Source organism: Balaenoptera musculus, chromosome 3 (genome assembly GCF_009873245.2).
Source record: "Balaenoptera musculus isolate JJ_BM4_2016_0621 chromosome 3, mBalMus1.pri.v3, whole genome shotgun sequence".
Lineage (NCBI taxonomy): Eukaryota > Metazoa > Chordata > Mammalia > Artiodactyla > Balaenopteridae > Balaenoptera > Balaenoptera musculus.
In genome coordinates this window covers 80,654,136-80,668,426 of record NC_045787.1, presented here as the reverse complement: position 1 = coordinate 80,668,426, position 14,291 = coordinate 80,654,136, and the positions used below count along the sequence as shown (strand labels likewise).

The window sequence follows — 14,291 nt, the reverse complement described above, 5'->3', positions numbered from 1 at the left end:
TAACTCAATTTCGTTTCTTTTTATGGCTGAGTAATATTCCATTGTATATATGTGGCACATCTTCTTTATCCATTCATCTGTTGATGGACACTTAGGTTGCTTCCATGTCCTGGCTATTGTAAATACAGCTGCAATGAACATTTTGGTACATGACTCTTTTTGAATTATGGTTTTCTCAGGGTATATGCCCAGTAATGGGATTGCTGGGTCGTATGGTAGTTCTATTTTTAGTTTTCTAAGGAACCTCCATACTGTTCTCCATAGTGGCTATATCAATTTACATTCCCACCAACAGTGCAAGAGAGTTCCCTTTTCTCCACACCCTCTCCAGCATTTATTGTTTCCAGATTTTTTGATGATGGCCATTCTGACCGGTGTGAGATGATATCTCATTGTAGTTTTGATTTGCATTTCTCCAGTGATTAATGATGTTCAGCATCCTTTCATGTGTTTGTTGGCAATCTGTATATCTTCTTTGGAGAAATGTCTATTTAGGTTTTCTGCCCATTTTTGGATTGGGTTGTTTATATTTTTGATATCGAGCTGCATGAGCTGCTTGTAAATTTTGGAGATTAATCCTTTGTCAGTTGCTTCATTTGCAAAGATTCTCTCCCATTCTGAGGGTTGTCTTTTCGTCTTGTTTATGATTTCCTTTGCTGTGCAAAAGCTTTTAAGTTTCATTAGGTCCCATTTGTTTATTTTTGGTTTTATTTCCATTTCTCTAGGAGGTGGGTCAAAAAGGATCTTGCTGTGATTTATGTCATAGAGTGTTCTGCCTATGTTTTCCTCTAAGAGTTTTATAGTGTCTGGCCTTACATTTAGGTCTTTAATCCATTTTGAGTTTATTTTTGTGTATGGTGTTAGGGAGTGTTCTAATTTCATACTTTTACATGTACCTGTCCAGTTTTCCCAGCACCACTTATTGAAGAGGCTGTCTTTTCTCCACTGTATATTCTTGTCTCCTTTATCAAAGATAAGGTGACCATATGTGAGTGGGTTTATCTCTGGGCTTTCTATCCTGTTCCATTGATCTATATTTGTTTTTGTGCCAGTACCATACTGTCTTGATTACTGTAGCTTTGTAATATAGTCTGAAGTCAGGGAGCCTGATTCCTACAGCTCCATTTTTCTTTCTCAAGATTGCTTTGGCTATTCGGGGTCTTTTGTGTTTCCATACAAATTGTGAAATTTTTTGTTCTATTTCTGTGAAAAATGCCAGTGGTAGTTTGATAAGGATTGCATTGAATCTGTAGATTGCTTTGGGTAGTACAGTCATTTTCACAATGTTGATTCTTCCAATCCAAGAACATGGTATATCTCTCCATCTATTTGTATCATCTTTAATTTCTTTCATCAGTGTCTTATAATTTTCTGCATAGAGGTCTTTTGTCTCCTTAGGTAGGTTTATTCCTAGATATTTTATTCTTTTCGTTGCAATGGTAAATGAGAGTGTTTTCTTAATTTCACTTTCAGATTTTTCATCATTAGTGTATAGGAATGCAAGAGATTTCTGTGCATTAATTTTGTATCCTGCTACTTTACCAAATTCATTGATTAGCTCTAGTAGTTTTCTGGTGGCAGTTTTAGGATTCTCTATGTATAGTATCATGTCATCTTCAAACAGTGATAGCTTTACTTTTTCTTTTCCAATTTGAATTCCTTTTATTTCTTTTTCTTCTCTGATTACTGTGGCTAAAACTTCCAAAACTATGTTGAATAATAGTGGTGAGAGGGGGCAACATTGTCTTGTTCCGGATCTTAGTGGAAATGGTTTCAGTTTTTCACCATTGAGGACGATGTTGGCTGTGGATTTGTCATATATGGCCTTTATTATGTTGAGGAAAGTTCCCTCTATGCCTACTTTCTGGAGGGTTTTTATCACAAATGGGTGTTGAATTTTGTCGAAAGCTTTTCTGCATCTATTGAGATGATCATATGGTTTTTCTCCTTCAATTTGTTAATATGGTGTATCACATTGATTGATTTGCGTATATTGAAGAATCCTTGCATTCCTGGGATAAACCCCACTTGATCATGGTGTATGATCCTTTTAATGTGTTGTTGGATTCTGTTTGCTAGTATTTTGTTGAGGATTTTTGCATCTATGTTCATCAGCGATATTGACCTGTAGTTTTCTTTCTTTGTGACACCTTTGTCTGGTTTTGGTATCAGGGTGATCGTGGCCTCGTAGAATGAGTTTGACAGTGTTCCTCCCTCTGCTATATTTTGGAAGAGTTTGAGAAGGATAGGTGTTAGCTCTTCTCTAAATGTTTGATAGAATTCGCCTGTGAATCCATCTGGTCCTGGGCTTTTGTTTGTTGGAAGATTTTTAATCACAGTTTCAATTTCAGTGCTTGTGATTGGATTGCTCATATTTTCTATTTCTTCCTGGTTCAGTCTCGGAAGGTTGCGCATTTCTAAGTATTTGTCCATTTCTTCCAGGTTGTCCATTTTATTGGAATAGAGTTGCCTGTAGTAATCTCTCATGATCCTTTGTATTTCTGCAGTGTCAGTTGTTACTTCTCCTTTTTCATTTCTAATTATATTGATGTGAGTCTTCTCCCTTTTTTTCTTGATGAGTCTGGCTAATGGTTTATCAGTTTTGTTTATCTTCTCAAAGAACCAGCTTTTAGTTTTATTGATCTTTGCTATCGTTCCCTTCATTTCTTTTTCATTTATTTCTGATCTGATCTTTATGATTTCTTTCCTTCTGCTGACTTTGGGGTTTTTTTGTTCTTCTTTCTCTAATTGCTTTAGGTATAAGGTTAGGTTGTTGATTTGAGATGTTTCTTGTTTCTTAAGATAGGCTTGTATTGCTATAAACTTCCCTCTTAGAACTGCTTTTGCTGCATCCCAAAGGTTTTGGGTCATCATGTTTTCATTGTCATTTGCTTCTAGGTATTTTTTGATTTCCTCTTTGATTTCTTTAGTGATCTCTTGGTTATTAAGTAGTGTATTGTTTAGCCTCCATGTGTTTGTATTTTTTACAGATTTTTTCCTGTAATTGATATCTCGTCTCATAGCATTGTGTTCAGAAAAGATACTTGCTATGATTTCAATTTTCTTAAATTTACCAAGGCTTGGTTTGTGCCCCAAGATATGATCTATCCTGGAGAATGTTCCATGAGCACTTGAGAAGAATGTGTATTCTGTTGTTTTTGGATGGAATGTCCTATAAATATCAATTAAGTCCATCTTGTCTAATGTATCATTTAAAGCTTGTGTTTCCTTATTTATTTTCATTTTGGATGATCTGTCCATTGGTGCAAGTGGGGTGTTAAAGTCCCCTACTATGATTGTGTTACTGTCGATTTCCCCTTTTATGGCTGTTAGTATTTGCCTTATGTATTGAGGTGCTCCTATATTGGGTGCATAAATATTTACAATTGTTTTATCTTCTTCTCGGATTGATCCCTTGATCATTATGTAGTGTCCTTCTTTTCTCTGTAATCGTCTTTATTTTAAAGTCTATTTTGTCTGATACAAGAATTGCTACTCCAGCTTTCTTTTGATTTCCATTTGCATGGAATATGTTTTTCCATTCCCTCACTTTCAGTCTGTATGTGTCCCTAGGTCTGAAGTGGGTTTCTTGTAGACAGCATATATACGGGTCTTGTTTTTGTATCCATTCGGCCAGTCTACGTCTTTTGGTTGGAGCATTTAATCCATTTACATTTACGGTAATTATCGATATGTTTATTCCTATGCCCATTTTCTTAATTGTTTTGGGTTTGTTATTGTAGGTTTTTTTCCTTCTCTTGTGTTTCCTGCCTAAAGAAGTTCCTTTAGCATTTGTTGTAAAGCTGGTTTGGTGGTGCTGAATTTTCTTAGCTTTTGCTTGTCTGTAAAGGTTTTAATTTCTCCATCAAATCTGAATGAGATCCTTGCTGGGTAGAGTAATTTTGGTTGTAGGTTTTTCTCCTTCATCACTTTAAATATGTCCTGCCACTCCCTTCTGGCTTGCAGAGTTTCTGCTGAAAGATCAGCTGTTAACCTTATGGGGATTCCCTTGTGTGTTACTTGTTGTTTTTCCCTTGCTGCTTTTAATATTTTTTCTTTGCATTTAATTTTTGATAGTTTGATTAGTATGTGTCTTGGCGTGTTTCTCCTTGGATTTATCCTGTATGTTACTCTCTGTGCTTCCTGGACTTGATTAACTATTTCCTTTCCCATATTAGGGAAATTTTCAACTATAAGCACTTCACATATTTTCTCAGTCCCTTTCTTTTTCTCTTCTTCTTCTGGGACCCCTATAATTCGAATGTTGGTGCATTTAATATTGTCCCAGTGGTCTCTGAGACTGTCCTCAATTCTTTTCTTTCTTTTTTCTTTATTCTGCTCTGTGGTCCTTATTTCTACTATTTTATCTTCCAGGTCACTTATCAGTTCTTCTGCCTCAGTTATCCTGCTATTGATTCCCTCTAGAGACTTTTTAATTTCATTTTTGGTGGTGTTCATCATTGTTTGTTTGCTCTTTAGTTCCTCTAGGTCTTGTTAAAGGTTTCTTGTATTTTCTCTATTCTATTTCCAAGATTTTGGATCATCTTTACTATAATTATTTTGAATTCTTTTTCAGGTAGGCTGCCTACTTCCTGTTCATTTGTTAGGTCTGGTGGGGTTTTGCCTTGCTCCTTCATCTGCTATGTGTTTTTCTGTCTTCTCATTTTACTTAACTTACTGTGTTTGGGGTCTCCTTTTCGCAGGCTGCAGATTCGTAGTTCCCATTGTTTTTGGTGTCTGTCCCCTGTGGGTAAGGTTGGTTCAGTGGGTTGTGTAGGCTTCCTGGTGGAGGGGACTAGTGCCTGTGTTCTGGTGGATGAGGCTGGATCTTGTCTTTCTGGTGGGCAGGTCCATGTCTGGTGGTGTGTTTTGTGGTGTCTGTGGCCTTATTATGATTTTAGGCAGCCTCTCTGCTAATGGATGGGGTTGTGTTCCTGTCTTGCTAGTTGTTTGGCATAGGGTGTCCAGCACTGTAGCTTGCTGGTCGTTGAGTGAAGCTGGGTCTTGGCCTTGAGATGGAGATCTCTGGGAGATTTTCACCATTTGATATTACATGGAGCTGGAAGGTCTCTTGTGGACCAGTGTCCTGAACTTAGCTCTCCCACCTCAGAGGCATAGCCCTGATGCCTGGCTGGAGCACCAAGAGCCTTTCATTCACACGGCTCAGATTAAAAGGGAGAAAAAATACAAAGAAAGAAAGAAAGAAGATAAAATAAAATAAAGTAAAATAAAATAAAATAAAGTCATTAAAATAAAAAATAATTATTAAGAAAAAAATTTTTTAAAGTTAAAAAAAACCCCAAAAAAGCGGACAGACAGAACCCTAGGACAAATGGTAAAAGTAAAGCTATAAAGACAAAATCACACACAGAAGCATACACATACTCACAAAAAGAGAAAAAGAGAAAAATATATATATTCTTTGCTCCCAAAGTCTACCTCCTCAATTTGGGATGATTTGTTGTCTATTCAGGTATTCCACAGATGCAGGTACATCAAGTTGTTTGTGGAGCTTTAATCCACTGCTTCTGAGGCTGCTGGGAGAAATTTCCCTTTCTCTTCTTTGTTCGCACAGCTCCTGGGCTTCAGCTTTGGATTTGGACCCGCCTCTGCATGTTGGTCGCTTGAGGGCTTCTGTTTTTCGCTCAGACAGGATGGGGTTAAAGGAGCAGCTGCTTCGGGGGCTCTGGCTCACTCAGGCGGGTGGGGGCGGGGAGGGAAGGGTACGGATGCGGGGCGAGCCTGCGGCGTCAGAGGCCAGCGTGACGTTGCACCAGCCTGAGGCACACCGTGTGTTCTCCTGGGGAAGTTGTCCCTGGATCACGGGACGCTGGCAGTGGCGGGCTGCACAGGCTCCCGGGAGGGGAGGTGTGGAGAGTGACCTGTGCTCGCACACAGGCTTCTTGGTGGCGGCAGCAGCAGCCTGAGCGTCTCATGCCCGTCTCTGGGGTCCGTGCTGATAGCCGCGGCTCACGCCCGTCTCTGGGGCTCCTTTAAGCGGTGCTCTTAATCCCCTCTCCTCGCGCACCAGGAAACAAAGAGGCAAGAAAAAGTCTCTTGCCTCTTCGGCAATTCCAGAGTTTTTCCTGGACTCCCTCCCGCCTAGCTGTGGTGCACTAGCCCCCTTCAGGCTGTGTTCACGCCGCCAACCCCAGTCCTCTCCCTGCGATCCGACCGAAGCCCGAGCCTCAGCTCCCAGCCCCGCCCGCCCCGGCGGGTGAGCAGACAAGCCTCTCGCGCTGGTGAGTGCTGCTCGGCACCGATCCTCTGTGCGGGAATCTCTCCGCTTTGCTCTCCGCACCCCTGTGGCTGTGCTCTCCTCTGTGGCTCCGAAGCTTCCCCCCTCCGCCACCCGCAGTCTCTGCCCGCGAAGGGCCTTCCTAGTGTGTGGAAACCTTTCCTCCTTCACAGCTCCCTCCCTCTGGTGCATGTCCTGTCCCTATTCTTTTGTCTCTGTTTTTTCTTTTTTCTTTTACCCTACCCAGGTACGTGGGGAGTTTCTTGCCTTTTGGGAAGTCTGAGGTCTTCTGCCAGCATTCAGTAGGTGTTCTGTAGGAGTTGCTCCACATGTAGATGTATTTCTGATGTATTTGTGGAGAGGAAGGTGATCTCCACGTCTTACTCTTCCACCATCTTGAAGCTCCTCTCTCCTTATGTTTTTTTAATTTCACAGAATGTTACTACTTATGACGGTAGTTCTTGACCTGCTTTAAGGTTTTATTTCAATTTATCTGTTAAATATTGATGCCATTTATTAAGGCCTATTTTCCTCTGATTTCTTTTTAGAAATCAATAAGAGCCATTTATTTTGCATTGTTTCTCCAAAAACATCCTGACAAATGGGTAGTTTATTTTTCTTTGAAATTTTTCAAACTGTTATAAGCCACACATCACAAAGCTTATTTATAATGTGATCTTGTAATTACATATAATGTGACCTTGGAGTACCATACAAATGATATAGCATTACGTTATATTCTCCTAGCTATTTTTTCCCCACTTTAGAAATAAGATAATTCAGCATGACCTTCATACTACCAAACTATTTCCAATAATTGACATTCCCTGATGGAAATAATCATTTTTTTTGACTGAGTATGAATTTGCTTCACTCACTTTAAAAGTATATAAATAAATGCACTTTTTTAAACTAACCAACTGCCTCAGCTGGCATTTGTAACCACACACAAATCATGCTCACAAAACTTTCCTATAATAACCATTTCATGTTAAGAACACCTGCTTTCTCAGAGCTGAGAGAGCCTCAGGCTGTGTCAAAGTTTCTTCAAAGCCTTCAGACTGTGGTTTTACTATTCTTGCATGAAATCTATGTCTGTGATTTCTTCAAGATGTTAACAATATACGTGCTATGGCTTTTGCTCATACCTTTGGGTTATGAGAAAATTCTTAGATGTTCTTCTCTAACAATTCCTTATGAATCCTCCTTACTGAGAATACGCTTTCTCAAAACACTTATGATAACAAAAGGCTCATAATGCATTTCACATTGCTCACAACATTCAGCACATGGCCTTCACCCAACAAGAAAAATTAAAAATGTGAAAGGTCAAACCTGGTTCAAAGGAAGGGTGAAAAAGAAGGGGAAAAAAAACAGGGATAATAATGGTTAAGTATATTTTCCCTTTTTTGGATGTTTGTAGTGAGGTTTGAATATTTCTTTAACCAATATTTCTTTAACCAAATGAAATAAAACAAAATTAGTTTTTTTTCATATTCAGTAGTCTACATGTATTTGATCCAGCCTGGAAAGCTTCATAAATTAATTTTTTTAAAGAAAAAGAAAATAATATTATGTAAAATCTGAGACAAGTATTTAAGCACAGCAACGACCAGAATTGAACAATCTTCCCCTCATATTTGGATGACCAGGTATATATTTCCCTGAATAGGAGATAATAAAAACAAAAATAAAAAACCCAAACAATTTATTAACTTTATTTATAACTGTACAACTTTGAATGTCAGAGAAAATCCACGTTCTTCCTTAACTTTTAGCTGATTCCACATAAGATAATGAATGTGCCAAGAAGTATTGGCGACCTCCTTCCCTGCCAGAGGTAATGATTAACTTATGAGTGTGCATGTTTTTCAGGTGAAGAAAGTTTGGCAACAGTGGTGGATCAAACATTTTGGAGTATTTTATTGCCTTTTTTAATGAATAGTATAAAATACTTATCAGCATTGAAATATGTTTGCCTATCTAACAAAATTTTAAATGGCATAAGTGGTGAACTATTTACAAATATCTGTTATTTGTGTTATGTTGTTCTGTGGGTTGAGGCAATATTCTTCATTAGCTTTAGTAAAATGTGACAGAAATTGGGGTTGAATAAATCAGTTAGTATAATACAGGCAAAGCATTTATTTGTTTGGATCTTTAATTGAAATATTAAAGATTTTGAAAACCTATAGGCATAGTTTCAAATCCTCTCTTTCTAGGAAAATTACTTAATCACTGCCCAATTACTGTGCCTTTTGCAGTCATATTTAACCCTTTCTGAGAAGATTCTACTCTGTAGGTTATATAAATGTTTTGTTCTAGTTCTTTTTGAATACAATATTCCACAGTAATATTTACTCACATTCCGGGTCCCTTGGCTATTCATATGACCGCAAAATAAGCAAGAAAATAAAGGATAAGAAAAATAAAATAAATGTATTCAACTTTCTAAATTCTTAAGAAATATATTATTTCTTCAGCAATCTTTTGAATGTCATTCATACAGTTACTTTTCAAATTTCATTTACTTTAATTATACATAGTGTACTTGCTATAGGGTATGTTGAACGTTTCTCTAAATTCTTCTCTTGTGTGTATGTTTTTTTCCCCAGTTACTGGCTGACAAACAAAGTTCCCATCAAAAGACCCAGCACAGGTCTGCTCATGTATACCCTAGCCACAAGGTTCTGTGATGAAATTCACCTGTATGGATTCTGGCCATTCCCTAAGGATTTGAATGGAAAAGCTGTCAAATATCATTACTATGATGACTTAAAATACAGGTACTTTTCCAATGCAAGCCCTCATAGAATGCCATTAGAATTCAAAACATTAAATGTGCTACATAATAGAGGAGCTCTGAAACTGACAACAGGAAAGTGCATAAAGCAATAAAGCACATCTGAAACATACAAAGAGACTGAATATGCACTTCTTTTCTGAAGATGCTTCCTAAGATTTGAAAACAGGATCCAAAACAAGACTGGGTTTCAGCATCCACCACTTATCTGAAAGGTGATAAAGGACGTTCATGAGAGATGCACTACCAACTGATGAAATACCTGCAAAGTGCTCTGAAAATTACGTATTTTGACTTCAAGGGTCCTAGTAAGTGCCACTTCCACTAAGAACACAGTTTGAATGTATAATCAGTAGTGTTTACAAGATCCAACAATGCACTCGTCATTAGTTAATGAATCAAAAATGTTCATCACTGTTGGGCTGCCACTGCAACGCCAAGCACATGAGAAGAGGAACCCAGGAACACAACTCAGCCCTTGGGGAAACTGAACCGTCCTGTCAGCAGAAATCAAGATGGAAACAGTTTGAGCAGTGAAATCCATAAGATTAAACAACTCAAGTAAATGCCTTCAGTCAGGATTCTGAGTCTGATCATGAACTTTATGTTTTTGTTTCTGTTCTTGTTTGCCTTCTGGAATCTCTTTTGGTTTGGGTATTGGGGTGCTTCGAAAATCCTTCTGAGATAAAAATGAATGAGATAAATAACCTTCAAGTGATCATTTTTAAAGTTCTTATATTTTTAAAGTGTTATCACACAATGACTTTGTAAAAAAAGTTTTATTTTGCACAACTCTAAACCTCCAGGTTTTTTCCCAACGGTGTAGAAGGTACCAGATAAACTGTATCACTCAGTAATTTTGAGCCATTCTAAAGGAAAGATAAACTCTGTCATTTGAGATGGTAAAATTAGCAGGAAAAAAAATGTTCTTTTGGTACCAAAGATTATACTGATGTGTCTACACAACAAACCATTTTCCTTTCATGAAAATAACATATTAATATATTATTATGCTACTAAAGCGAAAGTTGTCTCTAGGTATTTTAAACTTTCCAAATTCAAACTTTATTTTTATTTGAAGGAAGGTTCCACAGCTTTTACACTTCATAATGATTTTGTGGAAGCATTTTGCCCATTAGAATAAATGTTTGATAGGGCTAAAATGTGACTTTTCTTTGATATCCCCCTTGTTATTCAAATGGAAAGATTGGCATGCTCTCTAGATTATTGTTAAATTTTCTTAGTGCTGAAATAATATGATTAATAGAGTATTGTTTTCGTCACGGAGATGATTAATTTTAAGAGGTTTAACAATGAAACTGTACATCAGTATTTTGTACTTCAGATTAATTAAATTGACCAATATTTTTTCTATAGTTAAATTTATTCACATTATCACATTAATGTGTTTTCAGAGAAACACATGAAATTATTTATAAAGAGATTTTTAAACATTTTAACACATAACAGAATTGACCAATAGGCCAATTTCTGGTAATTACTATGCTGGTAGGTAATTATGATGGTAAATTGTTTCTTTAAAAAGCAGAAATACTGCGTTCCCATTTCTCCTCTTGACCTGAAACAACATAGATTACTTCTTGTTTCTTAGGGAAGGCAGTCTGAGAAAAGAAGAAATAGCATGAGGAATATGTATGTTTTGTTTCTTAGGGAAGACGGTCTGAAAAAGAATTAATAGCATAAAGTATATATATATATATATATATATATATATATATATATGTTATCAAGAAAAAGAATATTCACAGTACTACAGTTCTCAATATATTAATAATATGTGGTATTCTTTTTAAAAATATGATAGAACCTTGAGATACAGAAGATTATATTTCCTGAGAATTTATGTGTCTCTAAGAAAACAAGATAGAATCCATAAAATAGAATCCATAAAGACACATAGCTAAAAATGGATAGACTATGATGTACTTTTATCATTGAACCTCTTACCTCTTGGAAGTTTTTAAAGTACTAGATACATATTTTGAATGTAAAGTTGAAAAGTGATTTACCCAATGAATCAAAAGTAGGTAATTACTTAATTTGGACTATTTGCAGACAATTTGTTTGAGTAGCCTTTAATTTGAATTCAATAAAAATTTTGAAGTCACAAGTAAATTCTTACAGCTAAAATACATGTCAGAACTCATTAAAAGTATGTCTTAAAAAGCAGCAGCAAGGTACCTTGCCATTTTTACTGCATTTTCAACAAATGTGTTTAAACAATTTTAAGGCCACAGCAAAAGCATCCCAGACATTCACTGTTCTGTGCATTGTTTATCTCATAGATGCATTGAGTAGTGCCTTTTTAGCTTCACATTGCTTTGTTACCCTATGCTTTGTGTTCTCTAAATACATTGCCCAGTTCTGAAAATGCTCAGCATATAAAAAGGGCTTCAGTATCGACTGAGACTACTTTTGTTCATCTCAGGGAACTTTCAATACTCAAGAATGAATTCAATTAAAGGCATTTAGTGTTCAAAGAAGACAAACTGTACAAGACCAATTCATTCCCTGTTGTATACCTTTCCATCTCCCCTTCCCCTTCGCGATCCACTGTGGCCTTCTTATGGGGATAGGGCAAGGAAATCACTGAAGGCTAAGAGCAAGAATAAGAAAAAGAATTGAGATTTAACCGATCAGGGGGCAAAAGGGATAATGATGAAATCAAATTATAAATACATACTTGAAATATCTGGGGTTTTTTTTCCTTTTGAGACTATCATACGTTCACTTCTTTAATATTTTATTTCCTTTTCACGATTTACACCTGTACCTGGCAATGCTCAGGCAGCTGATTGTGAAATATTCCTGTCCTTTAGAGAACATGGTTGTTACTGTGCTGTTGACATGAAGAGGCCGTGGAAACATCTTCATCATTATTACCCAGCCTGTTCTATACTTAACATTAAGTTGCTGGAATAAAAATAATAAATCAGTAACAGACTTTTCTGGGCAAATCTAATGATTCAGCCCACAAGACTGATGAAATGACTGTGGAAGTTTTTCTGTCTGAAAGAAGGTGCTGGGCATTCAAATGTCTTTATGTATTGTATATCATATGAAATATATATCAGTTGCTAATGGGAATTTCTACATATATGCTTACAGAAACAATTTATTTAAATAATGCTATAGGTAGTGTACATACCAACTAGTGATTAAGCTACTACACAGGAAAAGGGTGAACAAAGTAATTTATTTCTAATTGAGCCAGTTAGTCATAATGCACACAGTGTGGTATTTGGTCCATAAAAGAATTGTTTTCATGTGGTTATTGTTGGAGTATCTATAATTGTGGAAGGGGTATAGGAAGAGTTATGTATAGTTAGTTGTTACCTCTGCAAGTTTGTTTCCCCATCAGACATCAATATACCAACGTTTGACAGATTGAGCGAGAGACGGTTATTGTTCCTATCTGATGGAAGAAAATCCAAATAAAGCCCACCTAGAAATAGATATTTTATTATATATGTGTTATAGATATATCTACATAGTACAAATAGACATGTGTGATGCATATATACAATGTTATATATGTGTGTCTGTGTGTATACACACTTAGTCTGTAATATACACACGCTAGGTTTGTGTTATGCTAATGTCTTCGGGGCCTGCACTGTGAAGCACTCTGGAGATAAGACCACTTTAGAATAAAGAAGTTCTTTTGAAACTTCAGTTGCTAACCTGCTTTAAAGGGATCTATTTATAACTGAATTCTACACTGTTCATACCTAGAGTTACAATAAGTGTATCCAAATCTTAAAAAAAAAAAAAAAATTAAAAAAAAAGTCTTCAAGCTGGCAATGTATTCGAATTGCAGTTTTCAGATTGTGGTTCCAGACTCTGTGTCTCCCCATTTAAGTAGCACTTTTTAGTAAATACTGTTTCTTTGTGTAGGCAAAAGCACAAGTGTTTCAAATGTATATAGCAGGGGAAAAAAAAAAGAGTTTACAGAGATAGTATTGCTGCACAGGATAATTGCTACTGAGTATTTCTTACATCATTTGTGGAATTGAAAGATGAGGGTTATTCTGTCAAGTTCATTCTGTTCAACACTGTTTCCCTTTTGTTTATGTACAGCAATTGGGTGTTACTGTTTTATCATTTGTGAAACTGTAAAATAAATTAAACCCCCATTTGTTTTTCAATTCTTCTCTTATCTCTTATATCTAACACCTCTGTTCCACTTTACATGTCAACATAAGGTAGTGTAAAGCTTTAACAAGCTTTAGCTAGCGCTTCTGTTTTCCCTCCCCCTCAGCCCCAGCCACTGGCAATTTGGCAAGTCATTTATTTAAAGTGCATACCTGGCAATATGAGCAATATCAAAAGCCCATGCACATCAGGAGATCCTTGACAGTTTTCTGTGTAGTGCCTTCTGTTTGTGGCTGAGGGAATGGAGTGTTACACAAGTTACAGTCATTTATGTCCAATTTGTATTCCCACTGACTGTTGTCAGTGGGTCACTCCAGCTTCGTGGCTGAAGAAGCCAGTGGCTCCTTGCACGCTGCACGTTCTTATGGCTGCCCTGTGACTTGTGATGTTGACCGCTGTTACACTCACTTGCTGCTCTTTGCAGTTCACCTTCCAGGGGATGATTCTGAAAACCGCATATTTAAATCTTGCGTGGGGACTTCCCTGGTGGCGCAGTGGTTAAGAATCTGCCTGCCAGTGCAGGGGACACGGGTTCGAGCCCTGGTCCGGAAAGATCCCACATGCCGTGGAGCAGCTGAGCCTGCACGCCACAACTACTGAGCCTGTGCTCTAGAGCCCGTGCTCTGCAACAAGAGAAGCCACGGCAATGAGAAGCCCATGCACTTCAACGAAGAGTAGCCCCCGCTCGCCGCAACTAGGGAAAGCCCACGCACAGCAACAAAGACCCAATGCAGCCGAAAATAAATAAATTAATTAATTAAAAAAAAAATCTTCCGTGGCTTTCTAGAACTGACTAGTCTATGTTTTCAGACTGCACTATTTTCTCCAGAAATTAACTTTGTTTTCATGAGGTCACTTTTAACCTTTTGTAATTTTGAAACATTTGCTAGAGACCAACAATGAACCATTAACAATGGTTGATGAATATCAATCTTATTTGTATTTGCATAATTAACTTTTACTTTCAAAAATCCATATACAGTGGGGAATCCCTATGTATTCTTGGGATAAAATCAGACCTCATCATGAGCCTGTGAGATGAGAGCTGTAATATCCCATTTTTATAGATGTGAG

General features: G+C 37.1%; 1 protein-coding gene across 1 annotated transcript in view; it reads left to right on the top strand.

Moving 5' to 3' along the window:
• ST8SIA4 (ST8 alpha-N-acetyl-neuraminide alpha-2,8-sialyltransferase 4) overlaps positions 1-13,210 on the top strand; it is a 105,629-nt gene extending 92,419 nt beyond the window's left edge. The window contains exon 5 of the mRNA XM_036848398.1: positions 8,854-13,210. Within this exon, the coding sequence (XP_036704293.1) occupies positions 8,854-9,136 (283 nt within the window). The 3' untranslated portion in view covers positions 9,137-13,210. The remainder of the gene's footprint in view (positions 1-8,853) is intronic.
• The last annotated feature ends 1,081 nt before the right edge of the window (positions 13,211-14,291 follow it).